Genomic DNA, 23116 nt, shown 5'->3' with positions numbered 1-23116 from the left:
ATTCTCCGTTCATTGTCTCCTTCTCAATCTTCTTTTCATTTTTCTATCTCCGGATTCTCCTCAGTTGCGCCGGATTCTCCTTTGATTTTGGATCCGAGTTCTGGATTCATCACATAATGGTCTCGAATTCATGTAATTATTAATTGGTTGAAATTGGGAGGTGATGGCTACATTTAGTTATATATAGTCCAATTCCGGTAACATCTGAGAAATCAAACTTTCTCTGAGAGTTTTGCTAATATTTGGTTGAATTTACGCCAGCGATTTAACCGGTGAAATATTTTTGGTTTCTTCTTCCCCTGTTTTTTTTTTTGGTAACGCTTCTTCTTCCCCTGGTTTGAATCATCAAGATTCCATTCTGGCTACGTCATGGCCTTGAAGAAAACCGGCGCCGCCTTAAGCGATTACGGCCACGCAGAATCACAACAGACACAAGAAGAGCTACTCCTCCATCACGATCAGCGACCACTGGACTCCACCGCCACTGAGCAACTGGCTCCTCCTCCGCCGCTCGAACACCTCCCTCTGCCTTTGCCGACCTTCACTTCCAGCCCGCCGATCAAGCGCGCCACCAGCCTGCCGACGAAGGTCCAAAAATCGAGGATGCAAGGGGTTAGGTTGCCCATTGCTGAAGAGGACGAATCCGCCCACGCCTCCTCCTCCCCCGACCGCGACATCACCATGGAGTTCGCCGCGGCAATGCGGAGCCAGGTGGCAACACCAGCAGCGGCGGTGAGAACCAAGAAGACCTTGCAGAAACTCTGATTTTCATTTTCCATCACCACCCACAACCACACCTCCACCAAAACTCGAACTCAAAATCCATTAATATCAAGTTATTTAACTACAACAAAACACCAGCAAGTTTACAGAGAACCCAACCAAATCCCAATCCCAATCCCAATTTCAATTTCAATTTCAATTTCGTCCTCCAAAATGAAGGACAGAGTTTTCCCGAAGCCTTGCTTGTCGAATATCTGAAATCGGTGATGGAGTACGCCGCCGATCCTTTCGTCGAGGTCAACTGCGTCGGCGCCATGTGCCTGAAGAATCGGCGAGTGAAGTCAGAGAGATGATTGAGGGGAGAGGAAGAAGACGAGAGGTGGAAGGGTTAAAAGACAGATTTAATGGCGTCTGAAGGCAGAAAGCAAGAAGAAGAAAGAAAGAAATATCGAAGAAGAAGAAAAAGAAGAAGAAGAAGAAAAAGAAAAATAAAAAGAAAAAGGAAAAAAAAATTTGAGGGTAAATCCGTCTTTTTATCTTTATTTAGTGACTCACATGCATCGCACGTGCAAAATTTAACGGCTCCGTGACGGAAATTGGTCGTAGGTACGACGTTGATACAAAATAATGAATCCAGGTATCACATTGATAACATTCAGAGTTCAGGTATCATTTTGAAAGTCACCAAAGTGTCCAGACACCGTTGGTGAATTTTTCCCTTCTTTGAATCTTAACTTAATAGCTAGGTGTCATGGGCTTAGAATGGACCGAACAATTGGGCTGATTTGGGCTATATTAAATTAAGGGTTAAATACTTGTTACTCCCTGTACTTTGCTCCAGAAAACAGTTCAGTCCCTCACCTTTTAAATTAAATTGGATAGTCCTTATTCTCTCTGATTCTCACACAACAGGTCCGTAATAGGTCTAAAATGACTATTATACCCCTCACTTCCTCTTTTTTATTATTATTATTTTTTTACTCTCTCTCTCTTTTTTTTTCTTTTAGTTTTTTTGGTTCTCTCTCCCCCCTCTTCTTCTTCCTTTTCTCCCTCCGCAGCGACTGCCATTCACGGATCCGTACTACCCATTCACCATGCCTATCTCTCACCAGCGCCTGTTCCTCTCCCAAAGCCCCCAATTGTCCACCCAAACAACGCCGCACTCCTCTTCGACCTCAGTATCATACCCCTCTCCACCGTAATCCTCCACACCCCTTCCTCGGCATCACCCAGTCCCACCACTACGCCTTCCTCACCGCCAAACCACCACCACCACCTCAATTAGGTCGTTGGGCTTGGATTTTGATTGGCCCAAGGTTTCGATTCTCCGGCTTCCAATTATGTGGCATGATACTAGATCGAACACTTTCGGAAGCTCTGGGTCTCATTTCCGAGGAGACAGTTCGTCGAAGTGGATGTTGGGTCTACCGTCAGATCTTCTCCCCAGCTGGGTTTTGCTAGAAACTGAACTAGAAGAGCTCGAATTGGAGCTGGAAGTTGTGGCACTTTGATTTGATCTTCTTGTCAATTTTAGAATTTGAAATCCAATTCAATCGCATTCTCTTCATCGTCACCGCCCCTTTGATTTGATCTTCTTGTTTTCTAAATTGAAGCTCACATCGCCGTTCTGGTTTTGATCATCTGTCTCAGTCGAATGTGTGAGTCGATTGAGACGGTGGTAGCGGGCTGGTTGCCGATCTCACCTAACCGGAAGAGAGAACACAAATTGGTAGCCGTAGATGGATTTATAGCCCTTTTCGAACCCTAATTCTTGATCGAGAAAATTGAATACCCAGATGGCAATTTTGACTGAAAAGAAGGCAAAGTTGAATACCCAGATGATGAATTTGATTGAAAGAAGGCTGGGATTTTGATCGGCTTGTTGCTTGGAGTGCAGAGAGAGAGAGAAAGCTAAGAGAGAGAAGCAGAAAAATAAGAAATAAAAAGATAGAGAAATATAGAAAAAGAGAGAAAATAATTAAAATAAATAGAAAAAAGATGAAGTGAGGGGTATAATAGACATTTTGGACTTATCGTGTGAGAATTAAAGAGAATAAGGACTATCCAGTTTAATTTAAAAGGTGAGGGACTAAACTGTTTTTCGGGGAAAAGTTTGAGGAGTAACAAGCATTTAATCCTTAAATTAACATCGGGTTTTTACTTTATGGATGTAATATTCGCCGGCCCACATTGGAAAATTTTGGTCAATCACCTATGAATCTAAGATTCTAAACCAGTTTATTGCAGCATCAATATTTCATTGTTTAATATCCAAAAAAAAAATATTTCATTGTTTAATTAATGTGTTAGAAACTAACGGTTGGGTTGCAAGGTACAAAGTACAAGTACTTCAATATTGTACATGAATCTGTACTGCGGCTTGAATCTGTACTAAAACGTACTCCAACACCATTGTATATAATTATGAAGCACATCCTATATACGCTCTCTGAGGCGTCTTTCAATTTGTTCTCTTGTTATTTATCTCTAAAGCTATGAGTTTTGCAGTCTAGATCATACTTCCTTGATCTTGTTTCTTTTGTTCATCCATTATAGTGCAAGCTGCTATGCTACACAAAGAAAGTCGGGCCGGCAGTTTTTCATACCTTGGCACCAAAGTCACCACTAGATCGTGGTTATCCTCGCCAACCTGTCTTGTTGGAGGACGATCGAGTCGAAGATGATAATAATCGATCTAGTGATGATTTTGGTGCCAAGGAATGGGAAATGGTGAACCCAGTTTTGTTTGTACATATATATGGAGCCTGCATATATGTAATTGACGAAGCTTTTGGAGGTTGAGGAGGATCGATTCAGATGGCACTTGAAGGGATCTAGCTTAGTGGTAGAAATAAAATGCTCTGATGGGACAGATGATGCTGATTGCTATCCATTACAGGTCAAGCAAGTAATTGTTATATGATTTGATCAGGAGGACCTAACAACTTAGAACATCCTTTAGGTTTCTTCTTAGATAGAAAGCGACTTCGATACTGTGAGCCCTAGAAAAATGTATCGATCTTAGTGGAGATTTCACGAGAAATTGTTTAGCAATCTCGATAAACGTCAGAGTGCTCGAGAATATTTTCAGAAATTTTCTTAAAGTGAAATCCTCGATTTAAGAGTTGGATGGTAAAGTACACGACACGACGAGTTCGTGAGAATTTTTGGGGAATTTTTCGGACACCCGAAATGTTTATAATGAATTTCCGAAGTTTGGAAATTATGGAAATTCATTTTAAATAAATAGAATTTGTCCCTGATGCGATCTGGGCCGTTAATTAACCACCGCTTGATCTCGGCCGTTGGATCAGACTCAGGTTGGGCTATAAATAGTGGCAGATGAGAGTGAACGACCCAGATGGCTCCGGAGGATTCCAGAGCTCTCGACCCGGATCGACGACTCGACGACCCGATAGTAGGACCCAACCGGAATTTTCGTTTCCGGCGACGAAACGACAGGCAGACCACCCACGTTCGTTTCCTCTCTTCATCGCCGATGCGCCGCTGGCCTCAGATCGTCCATTTGATGACTGATGGCGACGGTACGACGTCGAGAAGCTGCTGCAACCTGGGTAGTTTTCCGGTGATTTCCGGCGACAGATTAAGCTGCATGAGGTGAGGAAATCCTTCTCCTCTTCATTCTCTACATCTGGGTATAATCAGTTTTCGAATTCGAATAGGTTCTGATGAGATTGTGTTTTTGGGTGTCGTCGGACCTCACTGCAAATCCGGTTTCCGGCAGAGTTTCCGGAGTTTTGAATCGTCTCCGATGGTGATTCTAATCCTGGAACTCAAAGGGGTGATTGTATTGGCTAGGCTGAGTTGATGAACCCAGAATTGATTAAGCTGGAGATCGACTTGCTGTGTTCGTCCGCCAGGGAGCAGACCTGCAATATAGGTTCTGTTCTTCATCTACTTTGATCTCAAGGTTAGTTGGAATTTGTTTTAAGGGTTCTGCGAATTTATTTGCTGCTGGAATTGATTGCATGCGTTTGCATGCTTACCGTGAAATTTTGTTTGAGGGAGGTGATTTTGGTTTGTTGTGAATTAAAAAGGAATTGGGGTTAATTGGAAACCTGGACGAGTTGGTAAACTGATAGTGTGTGTCTAGATTGGGTTGTTGCTTTCTGATTGGTATTAAAGGTGATCAAGCTTGATTGTTAATTGGACATGTGAGGTTGAATTGTACGTGGTGATTTCTGTTTGGCTCCAAAACCAGTTGGCTTGCAAACTGTCTCTTTTGAGCGAGTGATTGCGCAGGCGTGCAAGCACCGCGGGGTGCAGTCGTTGGGGTAGTCCCTTGACCTGACTTCTTCTTCAAGCGCTGTGGACGAGGAGAGCACCAACCTCGTCACAGGGTTCTTCTCTAGCCTTTCGGAAAAGGACTTTTGCCTTACGGATAAGGACTTTGGTTGTGGTCTCTTGCGTTCACCGAATCGATACTTAGTGTTGTAGACTAAGCAGAGCAATCACTGGGAAGTTGGGAGAAAGCACGGGTTGCGCTAAAGCGTGACTTTAGCTTCGCTGGGTTGCGAGGGCGTTACCCTTGCTTCGCTGGCAGTAACGGTGGCGGTTGCGCTCGCAGTCGGCTCGCTGGGAGACTGGGACTGGAAGTACGGCCGCCGGGTTGGTCTGGTGATGCTGACAGTCGGCTCTTGGAGAGACTAGGACTGGCGCACCGTCACCGGGTTTCAACAAGGTTGAAGGTTTGCTCCGGGGAGGCTTTGTAATCGCTAGGATTGATTGATATGAGAGAGGTCCTTTTCTGTATCGTCTTTAGCCTCTATATATAGGCTGCTGCAGCTTCATTTTCCAAATAGGAATGAAATACTATATTTTAGGCCACAGTTATTGGCCTTGAATCAAATCAAAACTCTTAATAGTTTTGATATTATCGTAGGCGATAATTAATAATTATCCTCTGTCACCGCTGGAATATAGGCAAGGTTACTTGCCTCTTTGAGTCCTGGATGTAATCTTCTTGGATGCGGTAGGATATGCACGTCTTTATGTTTATATATATATCTTCGCGACTTGGTGAGGACTCCTCGCGGGGACTCTACAATCATCAATTGCATGGGCAAGCATTTGGTCGCTTACATATGATTGGCTGGTGAATGATGGCCCACCATGCTATTTAATTGCATGAATACTTTGAATATAAGTGGAGAAGGACAGCACGTTGCCATGTTTAATTGCATGGGGAATCTTCCTTACTTGAACCATGCATGAGCCACCATACATACATCATATATATATATTCCTCTTTGACCACCATCAAGCATGATTGCATGCTTCCATATATGCCATTGCACATTAATTGCATGGGAATATATGAATATTTGCATGGGCACGTTATTGTTTTCCCTTGCATAATCTTGGTAATCAAGCATACAAATCACCATTAATTATCAAATATTTGATAATTAAATAGTAAATCGAGGATTAATCAGATTTGCTTCGATATTGCTTGATCTCCAAGTAGGCTTTATTCGAGTCCTCCTTGTCGGGAAAAAATGTTATTTTGGGTTCAAACATTGCCCCCCAGACCTCGAAGTCAAAGTTCCCCATCTTGACTGAAGAGGTCTTGAGTCAGCACTAATCTTGCAATAACGTCGCTTTATAGCCACTTGCATTGGCTTCAACTGATATCACTGGACTGATTAAGTATAGGCCATGAAGCTTGATTGCCACCAACTCAATCTTGATAGACAAAGACCTGCAAATGATGTACTTGCCATAAGTTTTTGAATTGCTCCACAAAGTATTATCAACCTGGATGAAAAACTTTTATTTTTAGGCCACTGAAATTGGCCTTAAAGAGCTTAAACACTGCATAAGTCTTGAGCAAGAATATTGGCAAAGTGAAACTTTGGTAAAAACTTAAAAGCCACAGGTGTTGGCCTTAAAAATGATATCTTCTCCAAAACTTCTCTGAAGAGAAATCTCAGTAAGGAGGAAATCCCCTTGAGGAAGATAGAAATCTTCTCAAGGAAGATCTAAGTGAGGAGCAAATGTCCTTGAGGAGAAATCTCAGTAAGCTTGATTTAAATGTGCTTCGCGAACACACATTCCTCGCGAAGGTTTCTCTGATATTTGCCTTGAGCTCGCGAACAAATGCAAGACCTCGCGAAGATTTGTTGACTATCAACTTGCGAAAATCTCCTTAAGGAGGATCCTAGTAAGGAGCAAATCCCCTCGAGGAAGATCTTGATGAGGACGAAATCGGAGTGAGCTTGATGAAAGTTCTTCGCGAAGTATTTTTACTTGTTGCATTTACTCTCTACCTCGTGAAGTCTCCAAACTGCTCGCGACCCTTCGCGGTGATGAGAATGGGTTTCGGCTGCAAATGTTCGCGAACTCTGGACTCTTCGCGGTGACCAACCTCTTTGCAGAGTGTTTTACACCAAAGCCTTTTTTCCTTGTGACCCCGCTACGTCTTTCAATGAAGGTTAGGTGTTACTGGCAAGTGCTAAAAATTAGGCCAGCTAGCAGCATCTTGTATCATTAATACACCATGATCGTGTCGAATGGTAACCACCTCTGAGTGAATGAATAAATATGTGGCAGGCATCATGGTCATGCCCCTGGCAACATGTTGTAGCTATGCATGGTTTAATCCAGAAAACATGCTAGCGGCAGGTGCACTTCTTCATGCAGAGTATCCATTCATGCATGTGATAGCTGCATCACATGTAAGACAATTTCTTCTCGTGCAATTAATACAATTAAGCCACCATGTTGGCTGTACGTTTAGCATGTATTGTAAGAACATACCACCGCTTCACTGCCTTGGCTTCTTCTTCATTATATATATGTATGCAAAAGCCACCAGCTGGCTCTGAACCTCTTTTGAAGAAGGCTTAGAAGAACCCGATCCTGATGCCTCTATGTCAAACGGAATTATTCAGCCAGTATCTAGATCTAACGATAATTTGGTGCTTCCAAATGAAATGCCCAGTATGCAGATCGATGAACCAAATCCAGATGATCAAGAAATTCAAATAATTCAAGACCCTGTTTCATTTGCTTGTAAACGTATGCAGAAGACCATTGCAAGCTGAAGTTAATCCCACACAAACTACCACAGTCCTCCAAACTCTATTTAAGATAATAAGGAATGCTCCTGAACAACCCAGGTGAATCGAAATACAGAAGACTGCGCAAGGCTAAGAAATGTCGCAAACTACAAAGCCGCCATGGAATTTCTGTTTCTGATTGGCTTCAATGAAAATGTTGTGGATGAAATTAGACAGCCAGAAACTTATCTAGTGTTGAAGCGGGATGATCCGGCCTTATTGTGGCCTGCCAAGTCTTCCCATCTGTAATCTCCCTTGTATTGTGCTTCAGGTACTGCTTACATATTGAACGTGTGGCATTGTAACGTGTTTGTTTATGTGGAACATTTATCCCATGTATTCCCTTATGTGCGAACCAATGTATGCTGCCATTGCAATTGGCATTCATCACTTGTGTCACCTGTCGCCCCAAGTCGCTGACCTTCTCAGGAAATCTTCAAACTCCGTGTGAAATCATCACGAGAATGCTACTGTGCTCTGTTGAGGATTGTAATCTTAAGGCAACAGTTCTGCCCCCCAAGTCTACACACGTCTTTACAGAATGTTTCTCTCAAGCATTCCATCAAACACCTTGCGGGCATATATCATATTCTCAGATTTTTGGCTAAGGCTCAACTGAATAACCCACAGGAGATCAATTAATCAGCACAAAGCACAAACAATCACTATTTCCTGGGGATTGGGTTCAATTCTTCGTAGCAGCAGTGGAAGATGACTCTGGGTTGGATACGGAACCTTCTGCAATTCGATTTTGCTTCTTCTCGCCGCTGGAAGAAACTCTCCCTGACTCCGTTTTGGCGTCAAACTCCTTCCACGATGCTATACCTCGATGCCTGCCACTGTGGTTGGCAGAAGATTGTCCATTAAGGTCCACTCGCTGGCCTTTAGATCGACTTCGCCTCAGTTGTATTTCGCTCGCGAGGAATGGGTGAAGTGTATTTAACGAACGCTCGCTGCACGTGACCAGTGCTCGCCAGAAAAGCGTTCGCGAAAGGTTCCTCGCTAGTATTCGGCCTCCTTCGCGAGCACTCGCTCCTCGCGGCCTACAAACTCTCTTTTTGTATTTTTCTTTTTGTATTTTTTTTTTTTTTTTTTTTGACTAACTAAAGAAAGATGCAAACTGAAAATTGACAGAAAATTAGAAGCAAATAAAGAAGCTAGCAGCAGTGCGTTTAGCTAACCTCTAGAAGGCCACGGGGGAGGCCACCTATGCTTCACTCCAAGCTCTGACGCATCAAAATTTATGACATGAAAATCCCTCTTGCGAGAACTTATAGGAAAGCAACAAAGATACTTCGCGTCGAAAACTTGGAAGAAATTTGGCTCGTAGGAGGAGTATTAATTGCCCCCCAAGTATCTTTGTTGGTTGGCGAAGCATGATCTTCAAGTGAAATTTTGGAGATGATGGTGTCCCAAGATCGGCTTTGTCGCCAACTACCATGTCATAGAACATGGTGTCTTCAGAATAAGCCACAAATTGGCCCTTATATTTAACCACTTGTTGGAGGAATTTGAACTGCTGCATATGATTTTTGGAACCAATAATTAAATTGTAATCATCATCATATTCATCATATATTGGCTCCATGTTGAGATCATATTTAGAATCACCAAAATTTGATGAATCGATCTCTTCTTCAGAAATAGGCATATCAAATATTTGTTTGCCTCTATTTTCTTTCCAGGCATCATATTGAGACGCCTCTATGGACTGTATAGTATCATCATAGACAAATTCCTTTTGCAAGAAATTTGAATAACTGTAAACAAGAGTTAACTTGTATTGATGATACTCAAATTTGCAGTCGCGAAGGACAAATTGGCCACTAGAATAATTATTCTGGCCATTCTTGCAAGGTGGGTTGAAGATGTATCTTCCATGTATATCAAAGCCACCGCTTGGCCTTGAAACACTGATGAAGAAATTCAAGTGGAATTGATTAATAAAGCCACAGATTGGCTTCTCTTGACCACAACTTAATTGATAATTAAGTTGGCCATGATTGTGGCCACCTTCACCATGACGTCCAGTAGCATGGCCAAAGCTTAATTGATGATAGTAAGGTGGGCCATGCCTCAATTGATAATTAAGTAGGCCATGCTCTTGACCCTTTTCATGGTCATGACGTTCAGTAGCAGAGTCATAATTAACTTGATCATGAACTTGCTTCTTTTGATCAAGGGGGTGAACCTGGACTCCATCTTGCCCCCCATGCATCTGATCAGTAGCCACGTATTTGGCTTGATCAGTGGAGAAATTAGATATTTGTTCAGAGACAATTTTCTTGTCAGAAGAACAATTTTGTTGATGATCTTCTCCATGTACAGCCTCTATGGCCGCGTGTGCTATGGCCATCTTGGCGAGCTTTTGTGCATGCGCCTTAGCCTTAGCTTGTTCTGATTTCGCGAATAAAGCTGCCAGATGCTTCCGAAAATTGTCGTTGTCGACCATAAGGATGCGGAGTCGCTCCTCGATGCTAGCATCCTCTGGGATGATGAGGGGCACGAACTCGTCATCAATGTCAGTATTGCCAGTGGTGGCAACGTTGGCCATCTTATCACTTTAGGAATTTCTTTTGGGAAAGATTTTCCCCTGGCATCCCAATGATGGTGAATATAAAAAGACTTTAGCGTGGTCCCACTGGGCGTGCCAAAATGTTTGGCTCCAAAACCAGTTGGCTTGCAAACTGTCTCTTTTGAGCGAGTGATTGCGCAGGCGTGCAAGCACCGCGGGGTGCAGTCGTTGGGGTAGTCCCTTGACCTGACTTCTTCTTCAAGCGCTGTGGACGAGGAGAGCACCAACCTTGTCACAGGGTTCTTCTCTAGCCTTTCGGAAAAGGACTTTTGCCTTACGGATAAGGACTTTGGTTGTGGTCTCTTGCGTTCACCGAATCGATACTTAGTGTTGTAGACTAAGCAGAGCAATCACTGGGAAGTTGGGAGAAAGCACGGGTTGCGCTAAAGCGTGACTTTAGCTTCGCTGGGTTGCGAGGGCGTTACCCTTGCTTCGCTGGCAGTAACGGTGGCGGTTGCGCTCGCAGTCGGCTCGCTGGGAGACTGGGACTGGAAGTACGGCCGCCGGGTTGGTCTGGTGATGCTGACAGTCGGCTCTTGGAGAGACTAGGACTGGCGCACCGTCACCGGGTTTCAACAAGGTTGAAGGTTTGCTCCGGGGAGGCTTTGTAATCGCTAGGATTGATTGATATGAGAGAGGTCCTTTTCTGTATCGTCTTTAGCCTCTATATATAGGCTGCTGCAGCTTCATTTTCCAAATAGGAATGAAATACTATATTTTAGGCCACAGTTATTGGCCTTGAATCAAATCAAAACTCTTAATAGTTTTGATATTATCGTAGGCGATAATTAATAATTATCCTCTGTCACCGCTGGAATATAGGCAAGGTTACTTGCCTCTTTGAGTCCTGGATGTAATCTTCTTGGATGCGGTAGGATATGCACGTCTTTATGTTTATATATATATCTTCGCGACTTGGTGAGGACTCCTCGCGGGGACTCTACAATCATCAATTGCATGGGCAAGCATTTGGTCGCTTACATATGATTGGCTGGTGAATGATGGCCCACCATGCTATTTAATTGCATGAATACTTTGAATATAAGTGGAGAAGGACAGCACGTTGCCATGTTTAATTGCATGGGGAATCTTCCTTACTTGAACCATGCATGAGCCACCATACATACATCATATATATATATTCCTCTTTGACCACCATCAAGCATGATTGCATGCTTCCATATATGCCATTGCACATTAATTGCATGGGAATATATGAATATTTGCATGGACACGTTATTGTTTTCCCTTGCATAATCTTGGTAATCAAGCATACAAATCACCATTAATTATCAAATATTTGATAATTAAATAGTAAATCGAGGATTAATCAGATTTGCTTCGATATTGCTTGATCTCCAAGTAGGCTTTATTCGAGTCCTCCTTGTCGGAAAAAAATGTTATTTTGGGTTCAAACAATTTCCTTTTGTTTTACTATTGGTCAAGGAAAATTTCCAGGGTATGCCATGGTATTTTCAATATGGCATAATCATGGTTTTGTTTATCATGGGATCTGGATGCTGAAAGTTACACGATTAAATAGAAGGCTAATCATGGTCCAAGTTTAATGTTGGGTGCCCTTAGTAATTTTCAGGGTGCACCTAATTGAAAAGGAAATTGTGTTGATTTGAGAAACATCTTGATATGGTTATGATTGGTGAAAAATCTAAAAAATGATAAAATATTCGGTAATTGGGATAATTATCGAATTTGTGGTGATTGGTCAAAGGTTGGTCAAACTGTGGTCAATCTTGGTCAAAACAGGAAAGGTTGGTTAGACGATTTATTAATCGTCGATATTTTATATAATTGTTCAATATGATATTAATGGTCGAAATGTCGGAATCTAGGACTCCAATTACCCGAGGAACGGAAGGTTCGCGACTCTCAGAGTATGTGATAGGAAGCATCGGAATCCAGGTAGGGATTCAAGACTCTCCTCGGTTAGTGATTTTCTTATATTGTTATTAAATGATGCATGTTAGATGGTATGGTTTGGTTATGTTCAAATGCAACGCATACTAATCAAACCATGTGAGAAATGTGATGGCTTGAGAGCGAAGGGTGGCTCTGACTTCCTTGGGTTCGATCCCCAAAACCTCCGGAGGGTTAGTTACACCGGTCGGACGGTGAGCGATCGCAATGACGACCCGATCTGTGTGTGTAGCTAGGTAGCGGACGCTCTCGCTACGCTCTCGCTACGCTTACCTGGTGATAAATTAATTTGAGGTAAGGTCGTGTAGTGGGTCTATGGGACCGGCCATCAAGTAATACTTGGATTTGGCGCCATATTTATTAAAGCATCATGCATCGGTTTTTAAGTTATAAAATCTTATAAAGTTTGTCGTTCCTTGGAATCTTTGGTTAAGCATGTTTTCATACTGGGATCCCAAAGATATATTTGCTGGTTTCAAACCTAGTCGTGGTAGAGTTCCTGTAGAGCAGCGAGGACGAAAGCTCACCCCTACAACAGTGTGGATGCAGGTACTGTGCACTGGTGACGGGACAATAGCGGACGGAGCTGGGTGTGTGGAACAAGTTCGGTAAATTTTGTCGTTTAGACCTTGTTCTAGATTCTATTTCTTGAACTTCGTATTCCGAGACTTGTTGATAGTTAGCCTTGTGTCAATTTTGGTTGAGTTCTCATTTCCTTGAAGTTCGTACCTCGTGTGTGAGAATTCATTTCAAGTTCTAGACGAATGAAATAAACTTTAGCAACTCAAGGATTTTCACCTCAAAAATATTTGTAGCTTCCGCTGTGTTTATACGAAAAGTTTTCAAACAAAATGCCTAGCGGTTCTCTAGAATGTAAATCGAGCGTTCGGTTTATGTTTTAGAGGCTCGCGGCACGGTGACGTGCTTAAGCTGGTGAGGTGCAGTTTGGGGCGTTACAGAAAATATCTACCAAGTCCTAATTTACCCTATGAATGGGGAAATCTAAACCAACCAACTATATATTAGTTATTAGTCTAGTAACCTATTTACATCATGAATGTTACATTGAAGTTGGAATCCTTCATTTTCAAAATGGTAAAATAGAAATGGAAGAATTTAATTTTATATTTCAAGTGAAGCGTAAAGAACTATACTACAGTAGGAGTTGTTCAACATGACAGTGGATCTCATAGGGTCACCATCGAAGATAAAAGCTTTGATGCTCGAACACCTGTGGATGCCAGTTATTTATTTTCACAAAAGAAACATAAAATATTTGTACTAAGAGCCGAATTAACAACTGCAGACGGGAAAAAACGATCCAACACGTGACAAAAGATCTCGAACATCAAGAAGAGGGTCGTCGACTCTTACATTAAATCGAAAACAATGACAAAGTGAAGAGCCAATCACACGATCTCCAAATTGAGATTAATATGTTTAATCTCGAAATTATAAGTTTCTATCTTTTTGGTACAACTCGAAATTATAAGTTGCAACTCTAGAGACCAAATTAAACTTTTAAGTTCATGGTATTATACCAAAAGAAAATAAATTTTATTTATTTATTTATATTTAACAAAGAAAAAAGAAGAAGATCGAAGGAGATGGGTTATAAAAGGTCCCAAGTCCATTTTGTCCTAACCCTTTATTTGTAAGAAGAGAATCTAGGTTTTCCTAATTTCCCGGGAGCGGCGGCGGCCGGCGGGGGGTTAATTCACCACGAAGTAAAAAGAGTGGTAAAACCATGTTTCTCGGAAGCGTGTGAAAGATTTAGTTTGTGACTGGTCCATAAACAAAAGTGATTATAACGTTTTGCGCTTTATCTTCTTTTATGTCCCAACATTATTTATAATCTCCTATTCCTATTCTCATAGTGGGGTTTAGACTTTTCCTGATAGAGAGGTTTTGTGGGATTGTAGCTATTTGAAGGAGAATAATGGCTTCAAGGCTGGTCTTGGCTGTCACTTTTGTGCTTGATCTTATTGCCTTTGCTCTTGCTGTGGCTGCTGAGCAGAGGAGGTCAAACGTAAGTCCCTTTTATCACTCTCTATTATTCTCACATGGTTGTTGATTCAGAACTGTTTTTCTTTTTAGAATTAGGGGTTGGATTCATTTGGGTGCTCTTGCTTCATTTTTGTATGTTGGGTTTTTACTGAAGCTTGATGCTGGTTTATGAAGAGGGGTTGTTTCTTTGTTTGTTTCTGAGGGTTTTGTGGGTTTTTGAAATTTTTGAGAGAGAGAGAGAGAGACTATGTGATGATTTTGGCATTTACACATAAATAATAAGAGGGTATATGGTTTGAATCTGGGTTATTTTCAAACTACAAGTCCAATATGGTCAACTTTAGGATAAAGATGAAATTTGGAAATTGGGTTATCTAGATGAGGGGATATTTGCTATCCTTCTGGTAAATCTGGTATTTAGTTTACAACAAGTTATTTCAAAGATTCAATGACAACTTAGAAATTGGGGTTGCGCCCGTGACACAGGATTTGGTTTAGAATCTGAAATTTGCTTGTGAAGGCTAGTAACTCGTTGGCAGGATTCTTAATCAGTATAACATGAATAGACACAGAAGAAGCTAGAGGTTGTAGTTAATATGAGACTATGAATCTTGATTAAATATCTGAAAGAGCCGAAAGTAAAAAGACAAATCTTGTATATGTTTCTCCTCCTCGATGTTTGATTAGAGTTGTTGGCATAGTTTACTTTCAATTGATGTTAACAGGAAATCGGAGTAAACATGCTCTATTCGTTCAAATACAAGATTAAATGGTTTCTCCTACAAGTAGAACAATGCTACTTAAAGTCATTGAGTAATTTGACTAATTTCAGTGATACTAGAGGATATATTAGTTTTGCTCTGTCTGGTCCTAATTCCTCGATGATTTCTCCCTGGCAGTCTAAGATTCAGAAAGATGGAAATTCCAGCTACTGTGTGTATGACTCCGACATTGCCACCGGCTTAGGTGTTGGGGCATTTCTGTTCCTGTTGACAAGTCAGGCTCTGTTAATGATTGTAAGTCGATGCTTGTGCTGTGGAAAGGCTTTGAGACCGAGTGGTTCTAGGTCATGGGCAATCATGCTATTCATTACCAGCTGGTATGTTCTTGTTCTTGCACAGATTTTCAGTTGAATAACTTGGTCATGCTCTGAGAATATTACATGGTTCATAATCTGTAGTCATTTGCAACTAGACCTGCTAATAAATCTAAACTTTAATTTGCTTGTCACTTGTTGTCCAAAGACCAATCTTGGACTTGTAATTGACTGCCGTGTATCATATTGAATCTTCAGGGTATTTTTCTGTATTGCTGAGGCGTGCTTACTTGCGGGTTCAGTGAGAAATGCCTACCACACCAAGTACAGGACCAAGTTACCTACTGAAAACCTTTCATGTGAGACATTGAGGAAGGGGATCTTCGGGGCTGGCGCTGCCTTTGTGGTCTTCACAGGCATAGTCTCTGAGTTCTACTATGCTAGTTACTCCAAGGCTAATGATGCAGAGGCTCACTACGCCAGAGACACTGGAGTGAGGATGCAGAACCTTTGAATCAGATATTGCAGTTTATTATGTGACATATTCTTCTTAATTCATGACTAAGGCAACAGGACATATGATTGAATTCATGATTTAATGTGTGATATGGAGTTTAGTAGGGGATTTTACTCTAGTTTTTAATGTTCTGCGTCTCTTAGCTTATTGGACTCATGCTTACGGAGACATCCCATGTTATGACAATAATTTTGGTTTTGGGCCGGCCCAAAATTTTTCAGATGATGAGGATCCTTCTGACACTTGGATATTCATAAGAATGCATATATGTCACCCAATTTCAAGCACTTCCCTACCATCCGGTGAAACTATAACCGGGGAAAGAAGGTCGACTCTAATTCGACTTTGTAAAACGGCTTAAGAGGTGTAATATAAGTGGGAGTTTGGATAAAAGGATATCGTAACTTTGCTTATTCCGTGAATTGAAAACGGAGTATTGGTTTTTTCCGATTCGACAGGCTGATACAAACGAAAGACATGGTGAGGTGGGGAGATATTCATCAAATCTACAATATGGTCATACAATTTCAACTTTTCCATAAGAACATATATTAACAACACAATGTTTTGGCAATTACTTTACAACCAAAACATTCTGTCGGGACTAGAAGCAAAGAATAGTTTGGAACCAGTGGCCATAAAATATGGGGAAACGAATCCCTGTAATGATCCAGAAGTAGTCCAAAATATACATGTATATCCAAAAGAATCTTCCATCACATTCTGTCAGTCACTTCTTGCTGTACAAGACCCCATTTTCTGTCATCTTTCCTTATATCACAAAGCACTAAGAGTGCCCCAAAATTCAATCAAATTAATTTGTTTGTGGGTTTCAACAAGCTAATTAAAGAAAATGAAAGAGCAAAACTGCAAGATTATAGTTACAAAATGGACAAATCTTAATTAGTAGCCTTGAAGCTGAAGCTTCAAAAAGTCAGCTTCAAACAGTCTACATCTCTCTGTGTAGAAATTACAAGATTGAGAGAGTGAAATAAATGAAGTACCAGAAAATCATGATCACCTGAAGATCAAGATCATAGCACAAAATACATAATTGACAATGACATAGAAAGAGACTGTTTGATACACACCCAACCCAATTCAAAGAGAAAAATTAACCTCTATAGATACCCACTAACTAATTAAAATGGTTAAGTAAATAATATTCCTTTATGGGTTCATATCAGAATCATCCCAAGGCACATTGAGATCAGTAGAAACAAGGGTTTCAATGTCCTCCCAATTCCAGTCGTTTGATGTGTACATGCCGACGCTTGAATTATTAGCCTGCGGGATTGTGATGGTTGTTGAGGGCATGATGCTGGTGATGGTTGGCTCCTCCATGGATTTGAATTCTTGGGGGTAGTTGCAAACATTTGGGGATTGAAAAGATGTTGAAATTGCGTCAAAGGAACTTGAAGTACTTGAGCTTGAGAAGGGAAAGCTCAGTACTTGGGCTCTACCAGCTTGAAGAAAATTATAAGGCATAGTAGTACTACTTAAACCTGATGACGATGAAAATATATGGTTGTCCAATTCACTTGAGGTGATTAAATTCTGTTGAGGAAGAAGAACTCCCGTATGCGAGTTGAGCCTTTGCTCTCCATCAATTGCCAAGTGGCTGTTAAGCCTTTGCACACCGTCGGTTCGATCAAATACCAAGTTGGTATTATTGACCCTAGTCGTCGTGGCAATAGTACTAGCACCATTTGTGGTGGTTTTGGCGGCGGAGGCACTAGAGTTCGGTTTCCTGGTGCGCTTGTTTTTCCGACCATGGCCACCAACAGGGACGTTTCGGAGTGTTCCACCGTTGGTCCAGTGCCTCTTGCAAGCTCTGCAGAAGTGCCTAGGCTGAGTCTTGTTGTAGTTGTTGTAGTAACAGAACTTTGTGTTTGTTGATTCACACCTCGGACACTTCAACTGCTCCGATTGCTCCTGGCTTTGTTGCTGTTGCCGCCTCGCCACAGGCGGTTTTGGCAGCTCAAAGCTTTGTGCTTGCAACAAGGTCTGGCTCCAATCCAAGCCATCACTACTAACCTGCTTTGTACTCAATCCCATCTCCCAAACCAAATACCTTGATCAAAACCTGAAACTGATGACGATCCCTTAAGATGGATGATCTAATTAAGCGAATATCCTTTTCGATTTGTGATCTAGATGAAGAATTCTAGCCCTTGGAACGAGGGAGAAGAAGAGAAAGCAATCGGAAGAGGACGAGGTTAATGTTGCTTATAAGGCAGAGAGTTTCAGGTGCTGTAACGAAATGGCCAGGAAGCTGATGAGAAGTGAGGAGCATATCTTTATGTAAAAGGAATATTAGTGTTTATTAACACAGGAATATATAAGAGAGATGATGATGATGATCAGAAATTTCTTGTGAAGCTTTTGTATGGTCCAAGATAGTTTGTGATTGATGTATGTGGGGTTTGGTACTACTGGTGAAGATGAGGTGGTGGCTGGCAACCCTATTAGAATTATGCAAACTTATAGGTGACAATCAATAGTAGCATGCTCCCACAATTTTATAGAGAAAAAGAGGAAGGTACTTAAGTAATAAGAGAAGAACCAACGTGGAGAAGAAGGATGGGAAATGGGAAAGAGAATTACTTAACCATGAAGGTGATGGTGGGTTGGTGACTTGGTGACATGTGGCTACTTCGTCACCATTGATAGTGCTTTGTAGTGTTGGATGTGTAAAAAGAACATGTACTGCGTGTATCGTTTCTCCCTTATGTTAAACTTCCTTCATCGTAAACAACAGTGACTAATCTCAAAGTTCATTATACTTCAGATGATTACATGTGGCCGGTGGCCCATCACAAAAGTAATTTAAAAATTATCATATTTCAGTAAAATGAGAATATTCAATATTATGTTCTTATTTCACGAAATTTTGCATTGTCGTTATATTTAGTATGAATATTATTCTATTCATGATTAAATACATTGTTGAAGTAAAATTATGCATATCATGTTAATAAGACGACAATTTTTCAACGAAATGATATTACGTACGTGATGTCTTGGGATATATACACAAAATATTTTAGGTTTTCATTTCATTAGCGATAGGTAAAAAATCACAAATAGTCACTGAGTTATGACTCATTCGACACTTAACTCACTGTATTTTCAACAATATCATTTAACTCACTCATTTTTACATCCGTCTTTCACTTAACTCACTGTCATTAATTGTACCGTTAAAAGCAGTTAAAATTGAGGGTATATTTATCAAAACGCTTAAAAATACATTTTTAACTTTAAAAAAAATCTAAATTTATTATATTTGTTTCAATTTTTTTTAGTTTCTGAAATTTCTAATAAAAAAGAATTTTAATTTAATTTAAATATATAATTTGATAAAAAATTGTCTTTCTTTTTTAAAGATTTTTTTTTAAAAAAAAAGTTAGAAATGCATTTTTTTAGTGTTTAGACAAATATACCCTTAATTTCAATGACTTTTAACAGTAGAATTAGCGACAATAAGTTAAGTGTAAAAATGAGTAAGTTAAGTGATATTGTTGAAAATATAGTGAGTTAAGTGTCGAATGAATCATAACTCAGCAACCATTTGTGATATTTTCCCTTAGCGATAATATGTTTCCCGTTTCCATTCCATTCCATTCCACTAGAGAGGAAGTTGTGAACATATCAAGGAATAAAAGTACATGTAATACGGTCCAGGGGCTAGTTACCTTACCTAGCTAGCTCGTCTTTCTGTGGTGTTGTTTTGTGAAGGACTAGTTAAGTATATAGAGGGGTGGCGGGTAGACCCCAACTTTGTAGGGATAGATATGAACAGTGCAATCACCATCACGTGGCTACTAGTTAGGGTAAACCCTACAACGTAGGTTTCTGAATTCTGATCGACGATCCTCATTACTTATGGGCCTTTGTACATGTGATTACACGTTACGTATCTTGGCGTTTTATTCCCGTCACATCCATGCATGCAAGCACCATGCAAATCTAGGATACAAAACTAGCTAGAAACGTATTTTCGGATTTTCTTCAATAAAATCGACCCAATATATATAGTTGAGATAGGCTGAATCGATCTATATATTAATTTTCGATAATGGTATATTGGTATACTATAGTTCTATTCATCTGAGCTAAAGGTATTGTGTTATATTGAGATAATCTACCACTATTGAAAATGAGCATATATATATATATATATAATATTTATCCAGAGCGAGGCCTCGCACTGAAATTAAAGTGCGAGGCTTCTCATCTTCACATCTCGACCATTCAGTTTTTAGATACTAATATGTAGATCATCTCTACAATTTTCAACTAAATTAATGATCTTTAAGGTATCTCTGCACATTAACATATTTAACGGTTACTTAAAGAAATATAGCGATTTCTAATGATAAATGACTACGATTATTGATAGATTACAATAATAATTAATAAACAAAATAATTGACTTTTAATTTTCGCGTTAGACTAGTGAAATATATATTCCACTGTCCTCGAACTCGGCTCATGAGGACGGAGGGAATGTATAGTTTTTAGTTTTCAGTGGATATAATGAGTGGCTGGTAGTTTGCCGTCACACAAATAGGACAGGCCGGCTACGAGAGCCACGTGCATATATATAATTAGGGCACCACAGGATTTTGAAGATAGCAAATATATATTCCCATGTTTGCTAAGATTGCTTGTGATCAAAGACAAAGACAGTGTGAATGGAATTGAAATAATCTGAAGAACTTGTTCGTCCATCTGTTGGTTAGGTAAAGGTTCGTCTTCCACGTAATTCTCAAAGATACGACGGAATCAGAATGTCTGTCGTAAACGAATAAACCCTAAAAAACTAAGAAGCAAAAAGGAAAGTCGTAATAAGGTGACCAAAGAACACGAAGCTAAGCCACCATATTCATACCCCATTCCAGATTTCATAAAAATATTCATTCAATCTCTTATTCAAAAAAAAAAATATTCAATCTCACTGTGGGAGTGGTCAAATTCTGCTGGGCCCGCAATTAAAGCGATTAACTCCGTAGTTAGTATGGCGTTAAATTTCAGTCATGAATGCGGTGATTATTACGACAATAACTACGCACAATGAGTATGATTATAAGTGCGCAATGAGTGACTATCATAAATACGCAATGAATGACGGTCGTAAGTACGCAATGATTAACTGTTATTAGTGCAGCAATAATTGTCATCATAAAGTGTGTAAATAAATGCAGCCATAAAAGCCGGAATAATGACGGCTTGCTCCCTAAGTAAGTCATCGCCTATATAAAGGAGGCTCGACGTCCAGGTAATCCATCGAATTCCAATTCACTCTACTCCACTACTAAGAAACGTACTGACTTAGGCATCGGAGAGTTTTCTGCAGGTACCCCCCCTCCTCCTCGAGCCGACGGTCAAACTTCGAGTCAACGCTCGAGGGAAGCTTCTCGATCGTTCCCGGTCAGCTCCCGCTCCAGTCCGCATTCATTGGTGAGTCAAACTCCTCAACGGAATTTTTCGACACCAACAAGTGGCGCCGTCTGTGGGAAACACTTTTCCCTAAAAAGTGATGGCGGGAGCTGCACCATTAGAAATCTCATTTCTGTCACTAAGGACTGGGAGTGATGGAATACAAGCCCCGAAGTGATAAAAGTCTGGGTAACGTAAACTAGCGTTCTTTCCTTTAGTAATCATATTCTGATTTTTTCCTTTTATAATTGAAATATATTTGTGGTTAGTGTTGTTGAAATGTATGTGTAAGGCTGGTGGCCAGAGTAAATACCCAAGGCCGGTGGCCAAGGAGAATAAAATGTTGTTGATCAGATTCAAAGGGAAATGGGGGCAATTCCATATCTCATGCTGAAAATGAATCTTTGCCTTGAGGAAAGAATCGAGGCGGCTAGGGCCCGAGGAAAGAATCGAGGCGGCCAGGGCCCGAGGAAAGATTCAGGGCGGCCAAGGCCCGAGGAAAGATTCGGGGCGGCCAGGACGGCCAGGGCCCGAGGAAAGAATTGGGGCGGCCAGGGCGGCCAGGGCCTGAGGAAAGAATCGGGGCGGCCAGGGCTCGAGGAAAGAATCGGGACGGCCAGGGCTCGAGGTAATAATTGAGGCAAGATTCGAAACAGCCAGAGAATGGAAATTTCCTCTTAGGACGAGTGTCCAAAGAGAAAATTTGGGGGCATTGTGGGAGTGGTCAAATTCTGCTGGGCCCGCAATTAAAGCGATTAACTCCGTAGTTAGTATGGCGTTAAATTTCAGTCATGAATGCGGTGATTATTACGACAATAACTACGCACAATGAGTATGATTATAAGTGCGCAATGAATGACTATCATAAATACGCAATGAATGACGGTCGTAAGTACGCAATGATTAACTGTTATTAGTGCAGCAATAATTGTCATCATAAAGTGTGTAAATAAATGCAGCCATAAAAGCCGGAATAATGACGGCTTGCTCCCTAAGTAAGTCATCGCCTATATAAAGGAGGCTCGACGTCCAGGTAATCCATCGAATTCCAATTCACTCTACTCCACTACTAAGAAACGTACTGACTTAGGCATCGGAGAGTTTTCTGCAGGTACCCCCCCTCCTCCTCCTCGAGCCGACGGTCAAACTTCGAGTCAACGCTCGAGGGAAGCTTCTCGATTGTTCCCGGTCAGCTCCCGCTCCAGTCCGCATTCATTGGTGAGTCAAACTCCTCTACGGAATTTTTCGACACCAACACTCACTGACCAAACAAAGAGAATTACAGAAAAGCTTAAAATATAGATGGGAAACGCATGCATGCCAACCCTTTGTTTTATTCTTTACTATCATTATCACTGGTTAATTAAACTCACTGGTTAATTATTATTAATTTCCATGTGAAGCAGGATTGAGAAGGGTCCAAAATGATTGTCCCACGAGTCACCGTATCGTGGGGTGATGGGGGTCCTTGAGGCTGGACCAGGTTTGATTGATGGTCCCAGATAGAAATAAACATGGACGATCGATCTGATAATCGATCTCGGTATATATGTTTAGGTTGGTCCATATATGAAACATTAATCAAATATATAATTAAGGTCACTTTGATTAATTTTGACTATTTTTGAAACCAAACCAGTTGTTAGCTAGTCAGCAATCATGAATCATAAACCTCTATATATGAATAAGGAAATGAATATATAAAAAACCAGTAGTTGCAGCTGGTCTAGTTATTCCTGTTTATACTTCAAAGCTTAACAGGAAGCCTAGTGCTTAATTGCTTGAGATCTGTCGTT

At 40.8% G+C, this 23116-nt stretch overlaps 2 protein-coding genes across 4 annotated transcripts; one reads left to right on the top strand and one right to left on the bottom strand.

The window, feature by feature from the left end:
* The first annotated feature begins 13939 nt into the window (after positions 1-13939).
* Positions 13940-16022, top strand: LOC133729670 (uncharacterized). Of its 3 annotated transcripts, none has more exons than XM_062157235.1 (4): positions 13940-14054; positions 14238-14344; positions 15222-15421; positions 15617-16022. In XM_062157235.1, the coding sequence occupies exons 2-4, from the start codon at positions 14255-14257 to the stop codon at positions 15870-15872; spliced, it is 546 nt and encodes a 181-aa protein (XP_062013219.1). In that variant the 5' UTR covers positions 13940-14054; positions 14238-14254; the 3' UTR covers positions 15873-16022. The 3 variants fall into 3 exon arrangements, with proteins under 3 accessions (XP_062013219.1, XP_062013218.1, XP_062013217.1); XM_062157234.1 differs by having other exon boundaries at positions 13991-14116; XM_062157233.1 differs by lacking the exon at positions 13940-14054 and having other exon boundaries at positions 14178-14344.
* A 734-nt stretch (positions 16023-16756) lies between these two features.
* Positions 16757-18387, bottom strand: LOC133729669 (dof zinc finger protein DOF1.4-like). The gene has a single exon (XM_062157232.1). It carries the CDS (start codon positions 17931-17933, stop codon positions 17046-17048), a length of 888 nt encoding a protein of 295 aa, XP_062013216.1. The 5' UTR covers positions 17934-18387; the 3' UTR covers positions 16757-17045.
* Positions 18388-23116: the final 4729 nt, after the last annotated feature.

Source organism: Rosa rugosa, chromosome 2 (genome assembly GCF_958449725.1).
Source record: "Rosa rugosa chromosome 2, drRosRugo1.1, whole genome shotgun sequence".
NCBI classification, from domain to species: Eukaryota; Viridiplantae; Streptophyta; class Magnoliopsida; order Rosales; family Rosaceae; genus Rosa; species Rosa rugosa.
The sequence above is the reverse complement of the archived record's forward strand: the minus strand, read 5'-3'. Positions and strand labels throughout refer to the sequence as shown.